Source organism: Eucyclogobius newberryi, unplaced genomic scaffold (genome assembly GCF_026437365.1).
Source record: "Eucyclogobius newberryi isolate DKJ021-1_F unplaced genomic scaffold, fEucNew1.0.hap1 SCAF_2, whole genome shotgun sequence".
NCBI classification, from domain to species: domain Eukaryota; kingdom Metazoa; phylum Chordata; class Actinopteri; order Gobiiformes; family Gobiidae; genus Eucyclogobius; species Eucyclogobius newberryi.
This window is the reverse complement of record NW_027315834.1, coordinates 39,816,841-39,839,817: the sequence shown is the minus strand read 5'-3', so window position 1 is coordinate 39,839,817 and position 22,977 is coordinate 39,816,841. Positions and strand designations below refer to the sequence as shown.

Genomic DNA, 22,977 nt, shown 5'->3' with positions numbered 1-22,977 from the left:
CAAAGGGTCCAGAGCGGATGAAAGGGAGAGGCTCCTCGTAAACGGGCAGGTCCCTCATCCAGCCACTCCGCGCGCGCCCCCGCCGCACCCCTCGCGCATCTCCTCCCTCCTCCTTCCACTGCGTTTTCGGATCAATGAGGCCAAGGCGAGCGAGGGGAGGCGGGTGTATTATTTGGAGCCACACGCTGCCTGCCTGCCTGCCTGCCGCCGCCGCTGCCCCACGGACGTGCTCACACCGCCGCACGCGTTGAAGCGAAGACGGAGCAGAGCGAGCGGCAGCCGCGCGCGCGCACCATCCTCTCTCACCCGCAGACGTGACCCGCGAGACTACACACGCGCGCGACACTTGCCACCTGCACCTGCGGATCCAACTTCCCCCCCCCCCCCCTGTTTTGTGCGCGGCCGCTTGTAATGACCGCTTTGCCTCCTGCCTGCGTCGGTTCCACCTCAGCATGGGAACTGCCGTGTCCAAAAGGAAGAATCTGAGAAACGATGCGATATCTTCTGTGGCGGCAAAAGTTAGGTGAGTGACGCATCCGAACGCGCTTATGCTTTGTGCCCCCCCCCCCCCCCAGCTGTGGATGCTCCAGGGTTGACATGTTCCCAATGTGGTGTCCCGTCTCTAACCTGGTCCATGTTTTACCCCCCGATTGAATGCGCAAATGTTCACGTGCGCGCCTGGCTGTCCCGTGTGCTCGGTGCGGGGTGTGTTGCTCTAAAAAACTCACACAATGTCTGCGTCTCGCTCGTCCCCCCCCAGAGTCACCTGAGAGGAGGGGTCGGTCTGCTTGTGGCGCGTACAGATGTTGTGAATGAAGCGTTGTGTAATCAAAGCAGCAATACACCGTAAGCAACGAGGAGCCACGACCAGTGCCTTCCATCCCAGTTCCCAGTTCCCAGTGACGTTGCCCCGCTGTGTTGTTTCTCTATTATTCAACCTAAATCGTTCCGCGTCTGGCCGCATTGACCCGCCGCTTGTGCGCAAACAAACTCATCTTCACAGACAAAATAACCCACAAGTCAATGGATCGATATACAAAAAGCAGGGTGCATGGTCACACGTCACCCAGCAGCGACGCGTTTCACACACAGCTTCACACACACACACACACACACACACACACACACACACACACACACACACACACACACACACACACACACACACACACTGGGGCTGCGTGATTCTAGAAAGATACTGGGACGTGCACCTGGTTTGGCACGAGTCCAATGCGTAATCTCTGTTCGGGGATGAATGGCTGACAAATCCACTCATGTCTGGTGAATACTGGTGGAGGCATGTCACTGTCAACGCGCGTGGGACCGTGGATGCGTGAAGTGCAGCGGGAGAGTTGGGGACACGATCATACACGCGGGTATCTCCCGTGGGGGCCCGCGCGTGGATGACCTTGACTGCTTCGCGTGGATCCCCGGTGCGTGCACACGTGTGGGCTGGTGTTCTTACGTCACCCTCTCCCCCGCGCGTCTCCTCTGGTGGAGACGGCTGCCTGTGGCGTGTGCAGGCATGTGGTGGTGGTGGTGGTGGTGGTGGTGGACACACGGCATCTCTGGCAGCATCACCCAGAGCAGAGGAGCATTGGGGATGCGGGGCACGCACAGAGGGACATGCCCACGGGAACGATGCTGCTGCTGATGCTGATGCTGCTGCTGATGCTGCGGGGGAGCTTCGGGGATGTCCGGTCATTTTTGGAAAAGTTCCGCTCGCTCTCCGCTTGAAATGTCCTAAATGTCGTGATGGATTAAATCAGCTTAGTGAAATGATCCCCTTATGCGCCCTGCGGGGATTTAAACCTTGATTAGCACGTCTTGGGTTGTTTTCTTCCTCTTGGGCTGCCTTGATTAATATAGATTTCTTAATGCTTTGTAAATCACAATCATGCAAATAGAGTAAGCCACTGGGCAAAGGCGATCACTCTATCTGAAAATGGGATGTATTTCGACGTGCAGTGTATCAAAATTGAGATTATATCGTGGATTTTGTTTTTAAAGAGATGCAAAACATGATTCAAGCATAAATATAACTAATTAAAAAAAACAATGAAAAAATGAATGTTGTAAAATTTAAAATAAAGACAAGGTGATATTTCTCCACTTTTGTGATTGATTTTGACAGGCAGTTCACATTTTCCTCATAATTTAACCTCAACTAAGACATGTTTTAAAGTAATGATTTTATAATTTCCTTAAATATAACTGACAGCTATGTTTTAATTTACACTAACATTTCAGCAACAAGGATTTGTTAGTTTTTCTAAACAGGCTGAACCCCTTTGGATCCCTTTTCCATGGACAACCATTCATAGTTAATTGTGACTTATATGACTGCTATATTAAAGATTCACTATGTAACATTCCAGCTTAGCTTTAAAGAGATGTTATTGCTTTGCCTGGAATGTTCCCCATTACTACATTCCTCATATCTATCTTGCATCAGTTACAATTATTAGGTGTTTTTTTATTATAAAACAAAGAAACAAAATAATTTGAAAGCCACATAACGTGAAACTGACATCTCCACAGAGGAGTCCACCCTGCAGCAGAAAGGTTACATAGAGCACCTTGAGATGATCAGTGTCTGCGGTGAATAAGTAGTTGTTACTAATTACATGGAAAAACATGCAGAACTTTGTCAGACTTTACTGAAAAAATAATCAGGTTCATAGACCTTATACATTAACTCATGTTGTCATTGATTTTATTTATGCTGAAGGCCATGTGATAAACCCACAATGACCAGTAAGTTTAAACCCTGACAAAAAATAACGTATGGAAATGTATTTGAAAAATAGACTGAAGCTGGACCACAGCTGCCAACTCTGGTCCAAAATGATTTTCAAATTAAGCAATTACACATTTAGGATTCCAATCATCTGTAACAACGTCCACAGCTCGCTCAAATATGGCTCTAATAACCAGGGCACAACTATTTATGATATTTATCTTCTGCCTCTTGAGTCAGTGTTTGCCTCCCTCACATATCGGCTTGAGCAGCACTCACACTTCTTTTTTTTCCTTTAACTTAATGGCAGAATGAACCTGCGCTCCTCTAGATGGGAAACACTGTTGAATCACATGCAATATTTATCAGCCCCTCACCTGCTTGTGACCCCATGTGTGCACAGCCAAGCGTCCCATAATGCTCTGCTCTGGCAACACACAAACATACACATATAAGACCAGATCATATACAGTTACTTTCTTATGCATTCACGTCCCATTACTTGTTTTGTGCTGCCCTTTGTCTTTGTGGTAGATTTATATTCATGGGAAAACCTGTTATAATGTTGTCCTATAGCCGTTTTGGTCATCCATGCCGATCGCTTTGTTTCTGATGCCTTAAAATGCTTCAGTCTTCAAATGTCAGCCACAAATTCCAACCTTTTACATTGATTCTCATATAATATCCACACCGTAATAAAAGGGCATCTTGCAAAAAAAAAGACTACTTCACCTGTTTCTTTGTGGCAACATTAGCGTAACTGCTAACTGATCTTGTTGCTGTTATGCAATTTTTAATGCTTTGAAATTATCCACATTGGGTTAAAACCGAAGTTACATGATGACCACTTTAAGAGCAACATTTACCCAAACAAACAGTTTTGTGGAAATGTTTGCATTGGATTTTACCAATGATATGGAAACATATTTCATGCTACAGTCCAGTGCCTGTATATACACATTACTGTACTCTGTGTGCACGTGTCCACCATTGGCACCAAGAGGCTAAAACTGAAACTTTGTGTGGCTTCCCAATATATTTCCCCCTGGACGGTGTGCCCAGTGCTGGTGACATGATAAAGATGGTTCTTCACTTTGGCAATGGGACACAGTAATGACACTAGAGGATTTAAGCAGTTTTACCCTATAGTGTGAACAAAGAGAGCAGGATCTTTCTATTTTAAGTGTTTCCATTGTGAACCCTAAATTGATGCTATATGAGAAAGCATGTTGTTTTAAGGAGTTGGTATAAGTGTGTTTGCTGTTTTGTAAAAAAAACAATTTCATGGGTTGATCTTATTTTCCTGTGTTGCTGATGTTCCTGGAACATCATTTTTTGTTGATTTGTCTGATACCATTAGTTTGTGTACCATCATACAAGTCCCAATGCCATCTTATGCAAAGTATGATCCAAGCTAAAAGCCTGTAGTCATTATAATACAACATGTACAGTGCATCCGGAAAGTATTTTCCAGATGCACAGTGTTCACAGCGTTTACCATGACACTGAAAATTGAGCTCACCTGGAGTCCACCGGTGGTAAATTCAGTTGATTGGACATGATTTGAAGAGCACACACCAGTCAATATAAGGTCCCACAGTTTACAGTGTAAGAGCACAAACCAAGCCACAAAGGCCAAGGAAGTATCTGTAGACCACAGAGACAGGATTGTATCAAGGCACAGATCTGGAGAAGGGGACAGAAGCATGTCTGCAGCATTGAAGGTTCCTCTGAGCACAGTGGGCTCCATCATCTGTAAATGGAAAAGGTTTGGAACCACCAGGACTCTTCCTAGAGCTTCAAGGCCAAACTGAGCAATCGGGGGAGAAGGGCCTTAGTCAGGGAGGTGACCAAGAACCTGATGGTCCCTCTGACATCTCCAGTGTTTCTGTGGAGAGAGGAGAAGAACAAGCATCTCTACAGCACTCCACCAAACAGGCCTGTGTGGTAGAGAGGCCAAACAGAAGCCACTCCTCAGTAAAAGGCACGTGACAGCCCACCTGGAGTTTGTAAAAAGCCCCCTGAAGGACTCGCAGACCATGAGAAACAAAAATCTCAGGTCTGATGAAACAAAAAGAACATTTTGGCTTAAATAGCAGGCGTCATGTCTGGAGGAACAGTTCATCACCTGGACAGTATCATCCCTACAGTGAACATAGAGGTGTGTGTGGATGATCAGAGTTGAGGGTAATGCGCAACGGGTTAGATTACTCAAATTACTTTTTTAGAGTAATGTGGAATGTAACGCCCATGTAATCTAGTACTAGTTAATTTTTAAAATCAGTGATGGGTTAGTCTTGGTTGGATCATCATCTCTTACCGGTCTCATCTCCTCACCGCATTCCAAGAGCCAGGTTTGGTTCCTAGCCGTAGAGTAGAGAGAGAGCCCTGGAATTTTGTGAGCATGTGCATTTTGCAACTTGTGACTGGGACTCCTCCTCTTCAATCATAACCACTATTTTGTTGCTGAGGAGTAAACGTAGGGTAACAGTGATGTGGTGAGTTAGTTAAAACAAGCACATTCTGTTGTTTTGTGTCAGTGCTCTTGCTAATCCACTTATTTTGATTTAGTGATGTTTTTTATTACTTGAGGATAGTCCAACACATGCCTGTTGTATGGCATTGTACTGTGGTAAACTGTCAACAAAAAGGGTGAATTAAGCTCAGTCAAACGCATTTACTTTGCTTGCATTTTATATTCGAATGATTATGTTACTGTGCCAATGCAAAAGGATTGTCAGCAAACTATATAGGTTATACTATGATGTTAATTATTGGTAACACATGAGTACTCTAGCGTGTTACTTTTATAACAAAGTAACGCAGTAACTTAACGCATTATTTTCCAGGGCAGTACCTTTTAAAAGTAACACTACCCAACATTGATCAACAGAAAGATGAATGCAGCAGTGTACAAAGACATCCTTGAGACATCCTTGATGAAAATAACGACCCTAAGCACACAGCCAGGATAACAAAGGAGTGGCTACAGGACAACTCTGTGAATGTCTTTGAGTGGCCCGGCTCTCTGGAGAGATCTGAAAATGACTGTAAACCGACACTCACCATCCAACCTGAAGGAGCTTGAGAGGTTCTACAAAGAAGAATGGGAGAAACTGCCCATACATTGGTGTGAAAAGCTTGCTGCATTACACTCCAAAAGACTTGAAGCTGTAATTACTGGTGGTGCCAAAGCTGCTTCAACAAAGTATTGCTCAAAAGCAGTGAATACTTATGTACATGCGCTTTTTTAATCCATCCATTTTCTACCGCTTGTTCCCTTTCGGGGTCGCGGGTGACTAGAGCCTATCCCAGTGACTTCGGGCCTTAGGCGGGGTACACCCTGGACAGTGGCCAACTCGTGGCAGGACCAACACAGAGACATAGACATTACAGACAGTTCACGCTCACATTCATTCACTAGGGCCAATTTAGAGTCACCAATTTTTGCCGAACACATGCATGTCTTTGGACGGTGGGAGGAGCCGGAGAACCCGGAGAGAACCCACGGTAACACGGGGAGAACATGCAGACTCCACCCAGAGAGATCATGTGATGTTGGTCTGGTCCGGCAATCGAACCCACGATCTCCTTCTTGGGAGGCACTAACTGCCTTTGCCACCGTGCACCTGCGCTTTTTTAATATTTAACAAATTTGAATTCAAACAACCTTCTTTTACGTTATCATTATGAGGTATTGTTTGTAGGATTTTGAGGCAAAGTGTGATGTGTGAATACTTTCTGAATGCACTTTATATGTATGTGTGGGAACATACATTTCTCTTAATGTTTGAATCTCTAACTCAACTATTCTCCTTGTTGGACACTTTTTATCTGCCTATATCTATAAAAAAAACACAGCCTCCAGTAGTTGTACACATAATACACTCACCCCTGAATCATCCCACTTGACAAGTTTCTATTACCGGTACATTTAATTAGTTTGAATGCAGAAACTTTATGAGCAGCCAGACCTCTCTGGAGGTCAGGCCTTTCACTGCGAGAATTCAACTCCCCATTATACAGCACATGAAAAAACTACTGAATATGAGCAAAGTTTTGAGTTTTAAATGCAGACGTATTTGCACTGTTAGAAACGGTGAAAGGCAATAAAGGCAATGTGAGGTTCGAGGAGATCAGTGGTGTTGTTTTTTAACCTGTATCACAATGAAATGAGTTCTGCACATTTATCAATCTGGCCAGTCTCCCCCCGAAAGCAGTGGTTTTGATTTTATTGATTGTATTGTTTTATGATCGGTATTAAATCGAGCAGTTCTGTCTTTGTGCAGCACTTTGGAAACTCTGGTTATAAATAAAATGCCTCTAGATTTGGATCTGTAAAAATCCATTAACCAGAAACAGGTATTGCACGGTGATCCCAAAAGGACTAAAGGAATTCAACACATTGAACGTGATCAATTGAAACCAATCCCAAATGAGATGTAATTCTGATACATTTTGGTTGCATTTGCAGATGATGTAGCCTAAGTTTAAATGCTTATTTCGTCTGTGTCCTCGCTCCAAGTCCATCTGTGCTTCCATAAATATACACTGAAGACAAATGGCCTGTTGCATCATTTCTAGCGGCTTAATAAGGCAGGTTGGAGGACACAACAGAAGAATACATTTCCACAAAGATCATGCAATGCGTAGAAACAGCTGCAGCCAGAGTATTATTCCAAGGATGTTTACGGATGGTTATAAAACAGGTCACACTCTCCCCTCTGGCTGCACATGCAAAAGGAGAGAATAGATTACCTCCCATTTGCAGTTGAGTGAAATTCAGCGAGGCCGACTTTGATGTCTTTGAGGAGAAAGTGCTCTGGCTCAAGGGCACTGGACCGTCTGAAGAGGAGTGCGAGATGGCATGAGAGATGAAAGCGGATGCAAATGAAATGTTGTAGATTTATTCTGAGTGGTCCACAGGTGTTTCTGCGAGAGCCTCGTGGGTCGCCACTCAGAGAAAATGATGTAGCGCAATTAGAAATAATTATTGGATTCACTGTGGTTGTAGGGTGAAGGCCATGTTTTCTCCTAGTGTAGATTGGGTGCATGCTAAATTTAATTACCTTTTAATTTACTATATATAGGCCCATGTTGAATAAAGCATATAGGCCAAAAAAATTCTTAAAATATATATATAAGATAAGAGATAAGATAAGATAAGATAAGATATTCCTTTATTGTCCCACATGGGGAAATTTCATTGGTGCAACGCAGGTAGATACAGAGGTAGATACAGAAGAACAGATCACTTATAGGAAGTCTGAAAAACACTTTCAGTAGAAGATCTCCTATAAAAAAATACTCCTATAGACAAAACCTCCCATTACCCAACAAGGGATGGAGGGGAAAAACATACATAAATACATAAATACCATTGCATGTGATCACGACAGTAATTGCACATGAATATGTGTCACGACGGCACATAGATTGCACATGAATTTCACAGTAATTGCACATGAATCACAACAGTAATTGCACATATGACGGAATTGCACATGGTTAGGTCAGTATTGCGAGTGTTCTGGACTAGCAGTGTTTGTTATAAAGTCTGACAGCAGCAGGAAGGAAAGACCTGTGAAACCTCTCCTTGACACATCGAGGGTGGATCAGTCGCTCACTGAAGCTGCTCTCCAGAGCGGAGAGAGTGTCCTGCAGGGGGCGACACTCATGGTCCAGCATAGATGTGAATCTAGCCAGGACCCTTCTGTCCCCCACCTCCTGCACAGAGTCCAGAGCGCAGCCCAGGACGGAGCTGGACTTCTTGATGACTCTGTCCAGCCTCTTCCTCTCCCTCTCTGTGATGCTGCTGCTCCAGCAGGCCACACCTACAGGAGCTGATGCCACCACAGAGTCATAGAAGGTCTTCAGGAGTGGCCCTGTCACTCCAAAAGACCTGAGTCTCCTCAGGATATATATATGTTATGATATACAGGATATATATGTCAGTCTTTTTTTTTTTTTTTTTCAAACCTTGACCTAAATAATTGCATTTTTAATTCTCATTGAGGGTCATAAAATTGGTATTAAGACTTGAATATTTTACTGTTAAAATCGAGTTTTAAATTTGAGTATCATGAAAACACTCTGTAAAAGTAAAACGCATCCATAAAACTCAAAAGAATCATTCAATAGTTTATAATATAATTGGTTTTGATGATGATTGTGTAAAAATACAGCCCCTTTTTTGCTTCATTGCGCTTCTATTTCCCTTTTGACTCGTCTGTTTAAAAAGACACATCTGATTTACTGAAGACAAACCTGGAATGACACATGGCACACAAAAACTGTGACAGCTTTGAAAGAGATATTGACACATTGCCCATCCCTACAACTAACAAACCAAGCTGATCCTCGTAAAAAATATACCTTACAAAGCCAGATTTAGTCCATTTTCACACATTTTTGTATCACTCTAAGATCTCTCCCTTTCACATTCGTATCAGTTACAGTGACGTGGCTGCAGCGCACTACTGTAAATCCTACTCTTCTCAACACAGTGGAGCTGACATTTTAATCAGGCTCACCACCAGGTGCCACATTCCCCTGTGTCCCATAATGCACTGCACTCCAACACTGCAATTAACATTTCAAGTCTCTCTCCCCTGGGCTCCAGCAACATGCTTCTCCACAGGTTCTCATCACTCCCGCTGTGCACCTCCATGTGTGTTCCCAATTCAATTAGAGTTAGAAGACAAGCGTTCGATTAGGAAGCATTAGGGCCGAGGAATTTGTTGTTTGGCAGCCCTTTGGTTACACTGGAGCAGCTCCAAGGGAGACATCCATCCGAGGATGTTGATGCCATTGGGAAAATTGCCAGAACAGTGATGGCCTGCTTTCAGCTACATATATATCTGAAGATGGGTAAGAGCGCCCACACAGAGAAGCTAAGGTGTGATTAGATGTGTGTCAATGCCCAGGGACAAACCGTAAAGAAACACCATGAGCCCAAAGGTAAATAACTATATGTCAATTGTTTAATCTGGGAAATCTCTGCAGGGGGATGGGAGATAAGGGAGGAGTGGGAATTTATAGGTTACTAAAGCGAGGAGATTGTACGGTGGATTATCATCTGTGCTTCCTCTATCATATGTCAGGTTCTTCAAAATGTTTGCAGTTCTTGATGAGGGTAAACAAATGTACCATGAGGGTTAGATTTAGATTCACCAGCCATTCAGGACAAAGGCAGTTCTTATTTTCATCTTCAGCAGTTGGCAGCTTTATCTGGGCTTATATTTACACTTTGTAGCACAGCACCATCTGCTTTAAACATAATAGTCAATATGTTTTTTTGATTGACGATTAAAGGAAAGACAATAAGCTTAGAATTTGTATTGCCAGACATATATTTTGTGTCATTGTTAATACATTTTGTGCAATTTGAGATCACAAAATTTGGGAAAATGTTCAAAATGGGTCCTTCATATGAGACAAAAAATATTGTCATCTTTTAATTTCTAAATAATCGTATTGACAAGAAAAAACATATGGGTCAATCGCTATTTGTCATGCAGATTGTCTATTTGGATCAAATTTGTCACATAAAAAGTAACACAAATATTAATATGTACACAACTCTTTTCAGAAGTAATCTCAAACTGCTAGAAAAATCCCTACAACTGTTGTTTGCAAATGTGTTTTACCATTTCCATATGTTGACATTCTGTCAACCAACAACACGAGCCCAATGTAACCAACCATTCATCATTGTGTCATGTAACAGTTAAGGTTGACAGATCTCACCAACAATTACTCATCTGACAGAACAAACATGTGGGTGGTCATTTCACACCTGCAAATCTGCTCTGCTATGATGGCGCTCTGTGGGTGTACAAGCAGCGCCAGTGCAGCGTTATTAGTGGAGCTCATAAACTCTAAATATGTCTGCTCTTTACGTAGGTATAGAGGTAGCTATGGTTATTATGGTTCCAGTTCTGAATCAATTTAAGGTGTGATTTTATACTTCAACAACAAAAGAGATGTACAGGCTGTATAGGGTGGAGTGATGGGAATAGCCAAGAAAAAAATGGACGGATGCCAAATTTGAATTCATGAGTCATTGCTGTCATGACGACTGAAATACATCTTAATCTTCCACTGTAAGGGGCCATATGATGCAAAATCAACATTAATGATCTTTTAAACTTGTTACAACAGTGTTTCCCCATCATAAACTTACTTAGTGGTGTATTTTGATTCTTGCATGATTTAGTTAATCCCGTACTAGTCGCAATTTTTTGAAAAATTCAGACTGTGTCCACGTCCATTTTGTAGCAATGGCCGAAAGTGCCGCAGGTGAAAAAGTAGTGTTCTCAAAATTTCCCACAATGCACCTTGAAAAGTAGTATCCAGCACTGGTCACTTGACCGGTCAATATAGACCACAATGCATTGCGCGAGTCGGAAAGACAACAGCAAAGTCTTGACTCTTGGTTTTTACCTGGACACAGCACGACTGAATGACATAGAAGAGCTGTTTGAACGCACTGTGAGCCGCCGAACACACACTAGCTCAGGGGTGGGCAAACTACGACCTGCCAAGCTTGTCCAAGAAATAAGTCCAAGTGCAGACAGATGCCCTCAGGCATCTGTCTGCACTTGTATCCTTAATACATATGACATGAAATGAATTAAATAATATATTCAATAGCCTATATTTGACAGAAAAGTGATATTTAATTTTGGGGATTTTCTTTTTCTCACCAATGATGGCGGGCCGGCCCTCCGCTACTTGCCTGGATTCGAATCTGGCCCACGGAGGAAAATAATTGCCCACCCCTGCACTAGCTGTAAAGTTGCTAGCGTTAACCGCTTACCTTAGCTTGGGATCACCATCACAGGCAAAAAGTCGGATAATCCAGTCTGTTTGATGTTTAATATTTGATCCATGTTAAATAAAGCTTGTATGATGATTGTTAGTCCATGTCAGACGGATTTGACCAATATTTATAACAGAAATATGTTTTATTTACACCCAGAACCCAGAATCACATCAAGGCGGTCACGAGTGTCCGAATCGCTTTCTGATTGAGTGCACTATAATGTCTGCTGAATAGGACCGGGTATGTAGTGATTGAGGGGTCAGCGGTCTATAGTAGACATTCGGATACAACATGTCTTTGTTGTTGTTGTTGTGTTGCTTTTAATGGCGGATGGCAGCCAACTGAAAAGGTGTATTTACTGCGCCCTACTGTAGTTTTATGTCAAAGTATGTAATTTACGCTATACCGTAAAAAAGTCAATAAAAAAAACAAGGAGAAAGAAAGAGAGAGAAACATTTTTCAAAAACATGTACATGGACCTGTTTCTATTACTTAGTCCTTTTAGAACACTATTGATCCACTTGCAGTATGTTATAATTCAATACTGAGACCCTAAAACAACATAATATGTCTCCTTTAACCATCTGTTTAATTTTCTTACCATTACTGTGGTGTTTTGTCAGCACTCAGACAGTGACAGTAAATCATAACTTATGCCTGCATTATTAAGGTTTTAAATTGCTGCTTGTAAGCCTGCGTATTTGCATTACCATCTCGGACTATTGCAAATGCCATGGAAAAAAACAAAATTATATCTTTCCAATTAAATAAATACACTTTTTGCACATGCTCAGGCCATACTGCTTTTAATAACTAAGCGGCTTGTGTGTAATTGCACCGGCCTGGCTCGGCTGGCGAAATGCTAAATACTCTACAGTCGACTACTCTCTGCAGTAAATGGCCCAGTGCACACTTATTGACTGGTTCTTCATTCAGAAGGTCAGGCTAACTCAGCGGTTCATAAAGTTAGCTCGAAGGGCACTATGACATTGTTGTTACTTGAAAATGGCTGTTGCGTTCAAGGACGTGCTGACACTGGAGTTTTGAGGCAGGTTCCGGAAATGATTACATTAGTTATGACGACAGCAAACATAACTGTTACTTAAGACAACAGCAATAATGATTTTTAACGCATGTTGGGCATTTAGATTATGTAAAAAAAGGATATTAATTGGACAAGCACAATTTACAGTTACATTTTTAATTTAATTTAATTTATAGCATTTTAGATCAGTTTTTTATACAAATCTTGATGAATTTAACTTTCAAACCACTGATTGTTTTAAACCACAATCCGCATAATCCCTGAGCTGAAGGTGATCAGAACAGTGTTGTTTTGAGGGTTTGTAATGTATAAAAGAATGATTACTGTGAATAGTTACGATTGCGAATTGTGATTTATACATTTAATTAATTCCAATTACATGCCAGAATTGAACTCATTTGCAAACAGTTTAAAGATGTATTCCAAAAAGTGCAATCACCCCAAAAGTATACTTGATTACAGCAACATATTTGTAATCAGTTACTTTTTGAGGGCACATATCTGTACTTTCTACTCCACTACATTTCTGAACTGGACTGAAAAGTAGACAGTAGTTTTACTCGGGTTTGAGGGGTCATTTTTAGTGACATCTGACTTAAAGGTTTTGAGTTCAAGCCCGAGCTTTGAGCAAACAAAAATACACAAACACAAAGAAATGCCTGGCAGTGTATTTTGTATTTTACGATCTAAATTCCACACATTTTCCACACAAATTATTAAAAAAGCCACTTTAGTTTAGTGGGACCTAAATACCCAATTATATAGCTGACATGTAATTTATTTTTCCCCAAACCTTTTCGAAGAATTGTTATTTTATAAAAGCGACTCATCTGTCTGGGAAACAATAGCCTCTTGATTGTATCTCCCTCTGTTGTCCTGATGGTGCACTCTTCTCTGTCTGCCACTTTCAAATTCAAGCAACATTTCCTTTTTCTTAACACAATGACGTCTTTCTCCCTGGCTTGCCGGCGCGTAACTTTCCCCTTTCACACTTCTGAGTCAAGCCCGGATGGATTTCATATCTGCTTGTCCACTTCTTCTCCAATTCCCGCTCCCACTTTTGTTTTCACCCTTCAGCACACATGATCCGCACACAGGGACGCGGGGTTATCTGAGCCATCCTCGGCAGGACAAGAGTTTGCTTAATAGATGCGCAGGGAGTAATTTTGCTTCATCAGGTTCATGTTTAATGGATGCTGGGGGTCTGTGTGCCATTGTTTGCGGATCCTAATCAGAGTGGCCCTGCCTGTTGAATTATAGACGAGGAAAGGGCTGAAACTGAAATTGTCCGGGAGCTTCTGAGGGACGCCGAATCCAACAGTCACCTCTTTGAACATAAAGCCATTTAGAGTTTGTAACTGAAAATATATGAGGAATTCTGAGAAATGTTTTGTCAAAGTAAAACCCCTCAGACATAATGAGAGAGACACTAGAGCCTGGTTTAAATGTATTTATAATGTTTATATTTAATATGAGGACATGACTGCATTTTTTGTTTTTCTGGACAATACTTGCAGATATGTTGACCGCACAATGGTTTTTGATTTTATTTACAGATACATCACATACTTTACTACAAATTATATATTTATTTTTGTGAGATCTTTCTACATTTTTAGGCTAAAAAAATTGATATTTTTATTGTTCTTTATAATATAACAACAAATGACTTTTTTTATCTATACATATATATAAAGGCCTAAAATCATTAGCATATAGACCTGACATCAGTTAATATTTGAAGTAGTGTTATGATTTACTTCATTTTGTTCCCAGTTGTCTCCATTAGTGAAATATTGAAAATTCTGACGACATTTTCCGAGGTCTAAACAGTCACCGTGCAAAAACACTTTTGTTTTGGTTTTGATATCACTTTGCTCTTAAACACGGATAGCGCACAGGCAGTTAAAACAGCAGGATTTGCCAGAAATGCGGCTCCCTAAAATTTGCTGTGACATCCATACAGGGCTATTTTTAGAAGTAGAGTAAGAAGCAGATTGCGTCTCCGATAATGTGCTCAGAACTCAAGTATTGATTCTTTTTTGTGCAGTAATAACAAAGGAAGAAGACTGAAGCGTTCAACAGAGGGCAATCTAAAAAGCAATATCTTTGGCAAATTGGCCTAGACCTGGAATACATGTACGTTTATATACAGATCAAGCATAAGATTATGACTACATATTATTTCATATACATTTTAATAAGTGGCAGCAAATTATGCAGCAGTTAGAGCAAAATAATAACGAATCAAGAGTATTGTTCCACTTTGTGCTAAAGCTAAAATTAAAGCTTCACGCTGATGGAGTGGCTGCTGTATTAGGATTTAAAAACTAAACTCCATGTAGTGTATATTAAAAGGACTTGCACTGAAGGCTACAGATCAGCTCTGCCCTAGAGCTTCCTGCAGGCTTTATGTAGCTGTGTTCATTTGTGCGTGTGGGCCCCGGGCTCATCATGTCAGAGCTACCAGTCATGTGACACCCATAAGTTTGGTGCATTTAAAGCATTGATTAACTAGATAAGCTTTACTTTGGTACTTTTAGAACAACAATCGGACTTGGAGACGACTTGTTACAAGGGTTGGGTGATATTTACGAACATGAATATTTTGGGAGTAACAATAGTCAAGAGATAAATATGAGATGTCTGTAAAATGTATCACTGATGTGCAGAAATATTATATGTTATTTGAAAGCGATACAATAATGTAGTACATTTTCAAATTTTTCATGCCTTCAAAACAACCCATCCATCTATCCATTTTCTACCGCTTGTTCCCTTTCGGGGTCACGGGTGACTGGAGCCTATCCCAGTGACTTTGGGCCTTAGACGGGGTACACCCTGGACAGGGGCCAACTCGTCGCAGGGCCCTTCAAAACAACATTCATGATAATATCAACATTTCGATATATTGCCCACCTTGTGTTTATGTATTGATTTCTCAGTATTTAAAAAGTAGATGATTCCAAACTTTGCCAATGAACAAATAAATTAACTTAAATTTGTTTTGCTGTCCTGGTGTACCATTTTGAAGATGTAGAAAGTGGTAAACCATCTCAACTTTATTTTTTAAAACATAGATTATCACCTTTGACTTGACCATTTAATCTGTGGCCCGAAGAAAGATCCTGTGCTTTTGTTTTGATATTAACGGATCTGCCACGAAAGGTTAAGGTCATCTCTCCAGGGTCAGACTAAACCACCAAAAGCTGCTTTATTGATGCAGGATTAAAGCTGCTACTTTGAAAATGTCAGACTGAAGAGGAAAGAAGTGAAATTAAATGATGCTCGGTAAAAAGGTTAAATCTTTGTCTTCAGAGTTCAGGCCATGCGTGTCTAAGTAAAGAAGTGTCTGTCTGCTGTAAGTGCTTCAATAATTCAGTATCCTCCCTCTGACATGCCCAATCACTCATCTCTGCTTCATCCCAATGTAAGGCCACGCCACCGGTGCTATTGAACAAACTTGGCCCGTGATGTACAAACATACGAGTATTTTTGGACTTGCAATGTGAACCTCATGGATAATTCAGTACTTTTTTTTCTTAGTTTCAGAAAGACTTTGGCCTCTAACAGTATCCAATGTCAAAAAGTCAAGTGGTTATTTTAGTATATGTATCACCAAAATATAATAATATAAATAAATCCATCAATTATTCATTTCTATTTGGCAGTTCTCCCCACTAGGGATTCAACTTTTAATTGACCAATTATGACTTGTTGGATGTTAGTTTATTCATTTGAGACAGGGACAGTGCACAATATACATTAACCTTATCAGGAGAGATGTATTGTACCAGGGTGTAGATCAAGATCATTTCCACCTGTCGTCCCATGGCAGCTGATGTTACTCACTGAGATGTAGAATCTCTTTTTCAGAGGCGGGGAAACCTATGCACAGAAAAGCCCCATCGGGAATTGAGTCCCGGACTTTCTTGCTGTGAAGCGAGGTGATGATTGTAATCATTGTCTGGACCATACAAGCTCTAAAACAGATACAAAAAGACCTTTTTATATCAAACACGTAGGCATTATTAAATCAAAATGTCAAAAAGTAATACATTATTCATGAATATTCTCTATCTAGAAGCATTGAGTCAGCATATTTCAACCTTTATTTAGTTAATAATTTATCTAAAATGTCTAGATAGATAGTTTCACGTCAACAGCGGTGACAGTCAGATGTTTTACTGTTGATGTTCTTCTATAATTATCACTACTGGATCTGGAGGCTACATTTGGTGCCGTTTGTATTACATTAGGATTATCAAAAGTATCAAAAAGAGATACAAATTGATACTAAAACTAGACTCAAAACTAGATGTTCGTACTATTAACTCTCATCAAAAAGGACAAAATGTGACCTTTCCTGAACTGTTTTTGAGAACAATCTCCATCAGAACTAGTGTAAGAGCACATGGTAACATAAAAAGTGCATATAAAGAGTATTGAGGCCTATTCCTTGGCATCAAGTTCGAGTGCATAGTGATCTAAATAGAGACATGGCTTTGACACCAGTATTACATTAAAAAATACCTGCCTCCGTTCAAGTTCTTACCCAAGTGAACAAAAACATTGAATTTAATTGGAGCCTTTTTAGTTTCTTTAACAATTGATATTTGAACACACTTCCTATGATCACCTGCTACTTTGAAGAGCTGTTCTCTTAATATTTCGGTAAAACTGCACTACTTTACTAAGCCAGGCTGTTGAACCATGACGTAAAGCATATTCAAACAACTTCTGTTTCCTTTAAACTCATTTTGTTCGATTGCCATTACACATTAGGCCAGTATTTCTTCTGCTATCAACCTAATTGCCTAAATGTATTTCTGGGGGCTGTCTGGAACAAACAGACGTAGATGCTATTAGGCACCTTTACCACTCTGCTCTGGACTACTAACACTAATGACATCCGTAATAGTCTTTCCTCCAGCATGGCCCAGATTGCAGTTATTCATCTTCCATGTTTTCCCATTCATTATTTTCTATCTTTGTCACACTGGACATGGAAGAGGTCAGTGCCATTACAGAGCTATGTGTTATAAGGAGAAACCCTCTGTGACATTAAACAATACAATGATTGCAGAGGATAAAAGCTGCTATTTTTAACCTGAGCTGTTATTCTGAGTTTGCGTTTATGGCTGTTTTTATGTGCTGTACATCCACTTTTTTAAAAACATAAACAAGAACAATTATGATTTGTTGTTTTAATCATGGTCATAAAAAGCAGTAGGAGTGTTGTTTGGCTTGCTCTTATATGAGGCTGCCTGAAGAGATAACACAGCTGCATTTTAATCTGCGGGTGCCATGAACCCAACCAGACAAACTATGTTCTCTCCAGAGGTGCACGAGGTACTCACAGACTCTACTTCAAGTACTGCCTCTTCAAAATAGTTTTATCAAGAGGAATTCAACAAAATTACCACTTTGGGGAAGAAATAACAATGCACCAAAGCTTTACCAAAGTGAAAATTAACTTTGAAAAGCCTTTTACTTCAAAAGTCTGTGGAGGCATGGAGCTGTTTGGAGAGTATTTCATCGCTTTGCTCTTCGAATTAAAATATATTTTTGTATAGTTGGGGAATTAATCTATGTCTCATGTGTCGGAGGTATACTAGACTTGGCATGGAACGATTTTGGAACGACCAAAATAACTGAAAATAATCATGATATCACAATGATTATTAATGATTATTGACATTTCTGAGAGTATCAAAATGTAATGTCATGTTTAAATAACTATTAGTATTGCAGATTGTGAAAGTGAAAAAAAACAATTTAGAAGAAGACCTTGTGAAATAGCTTTTTTTCTGCACAATCTGGTCGTAAAATGGTGATTTGTTTAGATTAGTTGGCGAATATCATGATTATTGAAATGCTTAACAAATGATTATTGTCTACACCCTTTTGCAATCAACTATGTGATTGTTTATTGTCCCATCCCTACTGCTGACACTGATCCACATTTGGACAGAACTGGCTGTAACTTTCAAGTGGCTATTTGGTTTCCCCAAGTCTTGACAACTTCTGTTTTTCAGTTTTGTCCTGCAAATTCCTTGTGCTGTTGTCTATAAATATCTTTGACATATTTCTCCAAATGTCTGCAAATATGGATTCATCTGTTCAATCTAACACATATAAACCTCAGTTATATCAGTTATTCCTCCCCTCTGTCCTTCTGTGTACCCTTCTCTACCCTGTTCTCCACCTGCTCATGTTGGATGTCTTTACATGTGTGGTGTGTATGTGTTCCCACAGAGCAGCGCGAGCATTTGGAGAGTACCTGTCCCACACTCACCCTGAAAACAGAAACGGATCAGGTCAGCGTCTCTGCCTCCCGCACTCGTCCATGGTCCCTCCTGCCATCGTAGTTGTTAATTGCTCCCCAGTCTCCACCACCTCATATTCTGCTTCTCAAATGCCAGAGCTGGGACCATAAGCATTGCCATTAAAGCTGATGAGAACGATGAAAGTGGTACACTTGTGCTCAGAAAACACGTGCCTAGAGTATGGGAGTGCTTCTGTATATTTACATCAATCAGTGGTTGACATTTTGACTAAATGTCATTTTAACTGTGATATTTCTGAGCAGAATTGTATGTTCCATCCTCAGTCATTTTCTGGCAGTTTTCAAATGTTAAAATTCTTAATTTCCTTCTTTCTAGCTCATCTGCTTTGTGAAACCTCGGTGGGTCCGGACCAAGAGAGCGACACGATTGGCCCTAAAAACAACAACAACCACCTCCGATCCTGCGCTGAGGGCTCCGAGGCCGCTCTTGAGCCCGGCTCTTTGAAGTCGCAGCTGGCCGTACTCCAGCCGCCACCTCCTTCTATCACAATCTCCGCCAGAACGCCATCTTGCCTGTCCCTCGAGCGCAGTTTCTCGGTCGAAGAGGACCAGCAGAAGTCTGTGGAGTGCGCCCTGCAGCCTGCACGAGTCTACACCATCACCAGCGAACACAGTATGTTGATGAGCAACAAGGAGAGCTTAGAACTGGACGTGCTCAAAGCAAAAGCAGCCGGCGGGAGTAAAAGTGGTAGCAGTAGTCACTCCAACTTGATTCAACCATCCAGTTCGCCTTCGTCCAACTCGTCATCGCCTCTTCAGAACCAGGCCAGCGGCCGCGGGACCAGCAGTAGCCACCATCACCATGGCAACCACCACGGCCTTCACCATCACCATTCTGTCACAGGGACCAACGTGTCGCCGAGCGGCGCAAGTGGAATCCAGCCGACCCACCAGGCCCCGCACCACCACGGCCATCACCACCATCACCTGTCGCAGCCGCCCTTGCACGCCTCGGTCAGCGCCCACAACATCCGCGGCTGGGGCGAGGGGGGCAAGGGCGACTCAGAGGGCTGCGGCGGGTCGTTGGCGTGTGAAACGTGCGCAGGTGGGGCCCCGTCCAGGAGCCAGGGGTCTTTGGACCTGGAGAGCGTGTCCAGAGAGACAGGCAAGCACCACCGGCGGCTAGAGCGCATGTGGAGTGTGGACCGGATGACTGGGTTGGAGAGAGGTGAGAGGGGACACGACACAGGAAGAGGAGCAGGAGAGGAGCGGGAGTCCAAACCAGGGGGTGGAGGTAGGGAATGGCTGGGAGCAGCATTAACCCAAGTCATGAACCCTGATGTGTGAAATGTTTATCAAATAGAGCAGTTTAGTACGGTAGCACCAGTTGGACAAACAACATGAAATGGCAGTATTAGCTGTAGCATTTCTCATCCCAGACATGTTCCTGTGCATTTGACCCCAAACCTGTTTTATGTCTTTTAAAGTGACTTAAAAGTGTAATTTTATGGAGGAAATCACCTGCATGATTCCATGGAAATAGAACGTTAAAACTGAACTTCTGAAAATTCTTCCCAGAGATGTATTTTATGCCAAACTGTGGAATATTATTGCTTAAGGAACAATATTTCCATGGAAACAAGTGGGTGGAGGTTCTTCGAGGCCGTATTAGAGTCTTGTGGTAATGCAAGTCAGCTCACAGCAATGACACGTTTTTATACATTTTAGTGCAATAAATACATTAAAAAACAAACATGGAAAACATTATTTCATTTTAATCTATTTTTTTCTAAAAAGCTCCATGGTGGGGCTTTTAGAGATACATTTCTAGCATCAGTTCTTTGTCAATTTATTGTTAGTAAAGCAAAGCCTTTGTTGTATTCTATCCACACTAATAATTGTCTATGCAGTGTGAAGTAGGTGGTACATTTAAAATGTTGTTTGTCTCAGTGGTGTCTACCACCTTCAGTTCAGCAGCAGGCCACCCAAACACTGCACCACCTGTTTGATGCAGATTAGGCAGCCACGCAAATGTGCCCATGACAAAGGGTTTCCAAATAGAGATGAAATAGCATTTGACTGCTCTCATTAGGAGAACAGAATGCTTTCAATACACTTACTGTTATTATAATAAAATTATTCTATTATTTAAAATTGTATCTGCAAATCAGCGTACAATTAACAAATCAGCTTGTTCAGTATGCATTGGTCTTGTAATTAGAGGCACTTTTAATCATAGTAATTTTGAAAACAAAACACAGTATCATGACAGATATTCATAAATCACCATTTCACAGTTTGCTGAAAGACAAAGCACACAGAAAACGTTACTATCAACAATGTAACATGCTACATATAATGTGTTTGTGTTGTTTTCCTGATGGTATACTTCAGTATACAGTATTCATGCAAATAGCACATTATTTCTAGTACAAATTAGTAGTGTTATTATTAGTAGTATTAGTATTATGTGACCATCACTGATGTTACTGACCGATAAGTCAATCTTATAAACCATGTTTGTCTGTATAAGCCCTTCTTGGGACGGACATTGCAAATTAGCCCCGACTATAAATGTTGTATTGTGATGCATGTCTAATGTACGTACCTGTCCCCGTCAAAAATATAATTTAAAAAAGATGTCATAAAATGATTCACATTTTACATGTTGATAGGAGAAACCCTTGATCACAGTCAAATCTATTTCATCTCATGTTGTGGGCTTGATGTTGGATGTGACATAGTGGTCTTCATTTCTACCCTGTGCTCTCTCTTCCTGTGTCCCCTCTCTCCATCTGTGGAGTGGTGGACTGTGAAGTGCTGGTTCTGGTTTTGTGCCTCATTTTTCTACAATATGAATTACAACATTTGCCAAAGAGGCACTTTTTCTTCAACACTGCTCCTCCTTTATCTGCAGATGACACCAATTGGTTTCCCAAAGAGAACATGTTCAGCTTTCAGGCAGCAACCACAACCATGCAGGCGTAAGTATGCAATCTTCAATCCACCGTGCTATTTATTCACACATAGACACACCGTGCACACATGAAATACCAGATCACTGTGTTGTCAGCTCTGCTAGATGGGCCATGCTTATGTTTGTGCATGTTTTAGGCCATTGGGTAAGAATTGCATGCCTCAAATTATTGCCACCAATACATGGCAATGGGGCTGTCTTGAAGGTGGCTATTGATTATAATTTGAGTTTGCCATAACAGCATCACAATGAAAACTTGGACAATGTATTTATTTTCTTCCCAATGCATATGAAAATTCATGTTGATGCATAAAATTGCCACATTTAAAACATAGAAGCAGATAATGAATTACATGAGCATGTTTTTGCTTTTTATAATGTAATGCTGCTCGTAAATGTTTGCACTACTTTTAATGTTTTTTTTGTCTCACTCAATTCCATCTTTGCCAGAGGAATTTCCTTCTGTTCTGTTCATGTCTCTGGCTCTTTACTTTTCGGGCTCACTCAGTTTTATAACATGCTTCATCTTTGGAGCCTCTTAAAAAATAGGGCAATTCTTTTTCAATTGCTGTCTAAAAGTCTTTCCTTTCTCTTTTCTTTTTCATGGTGGTTGGTCTTTGGGTGTCGAACAGGATCACGTAAGTAAATGCGCTACTGGTTTTTCCTTTCTTTACTTTTTTATCAAAAACCATTGTGAACAAGCTTTTACTCAAATTAGTCTACCTGCTACTCTGTGACAGGGGTTTGGTTTTTTTGTCCTGGCAGAGAAAGGGTCTACTCCAAAAATGAATAAAAGAAAAATCATAGTTCTAAAAAGGAATCAAAAGGAACAGAAAACTGCATTCAAAACTATAGAGCAATAGGGCAATATATAAAACAAATTATAATACCGTGAAGGTTTTAAAGATATGCAAATTAATGCTGGATATTAAAAAATGCTGCAACAAAACAAAAACCCAGACCAAACAAGAGTATAAAGTGATATTTTTTTGTGGGTAATTTTAGTCCACTCACATTTGTTTGATAACGAAACCTCATCTAATACATTTAAAGACACGTTTTACAGGACTGAGGTATAACTAAACCAGGTCTTCACCAA

At 41.0% G+C, this 22,977-nt stretch overlaps 1 protein-coding gene across 2 annotated transcripts in view; it reads left to right on the top strand.

Annotated features, from left to right (window-relative positions):
- The first annotated feature begins 426 nt into the window (after positions 1-426).
- Positions 427-22,977, top strand: part of nsmfa (NMDA receptor synaptonuclear signaling and neuronal migration factor a) — a 60,045-nt gene continuing 37,494 nt past the window's right edge. Inside the window, exons 1-4 of one of the 2 annotated variants that reach the window (XM_072455287.1) lie at positions 433-523; positions 18,871-18,932; positions 19,278-20,195; positions 21,819-21,885. In XM_072455287.1, the coding sequence (XP_072311388.1) occupies positions 453-523; positions 18,871-18,932; positions 19,278-20,195; positions 21,819-21,885 (1,118 nt within the window). In that variant the 5' untranslated portion in view covers positions 433-452. Of the gene's footprint in view, positions 524-18,870; positions 18,933-19,277; positions 20,196-21,818; positions 21,886-22,977 lie in introns of both variants that reach the window. The other variant, XM_072455288.1, reaches the window with a different exon arrangement.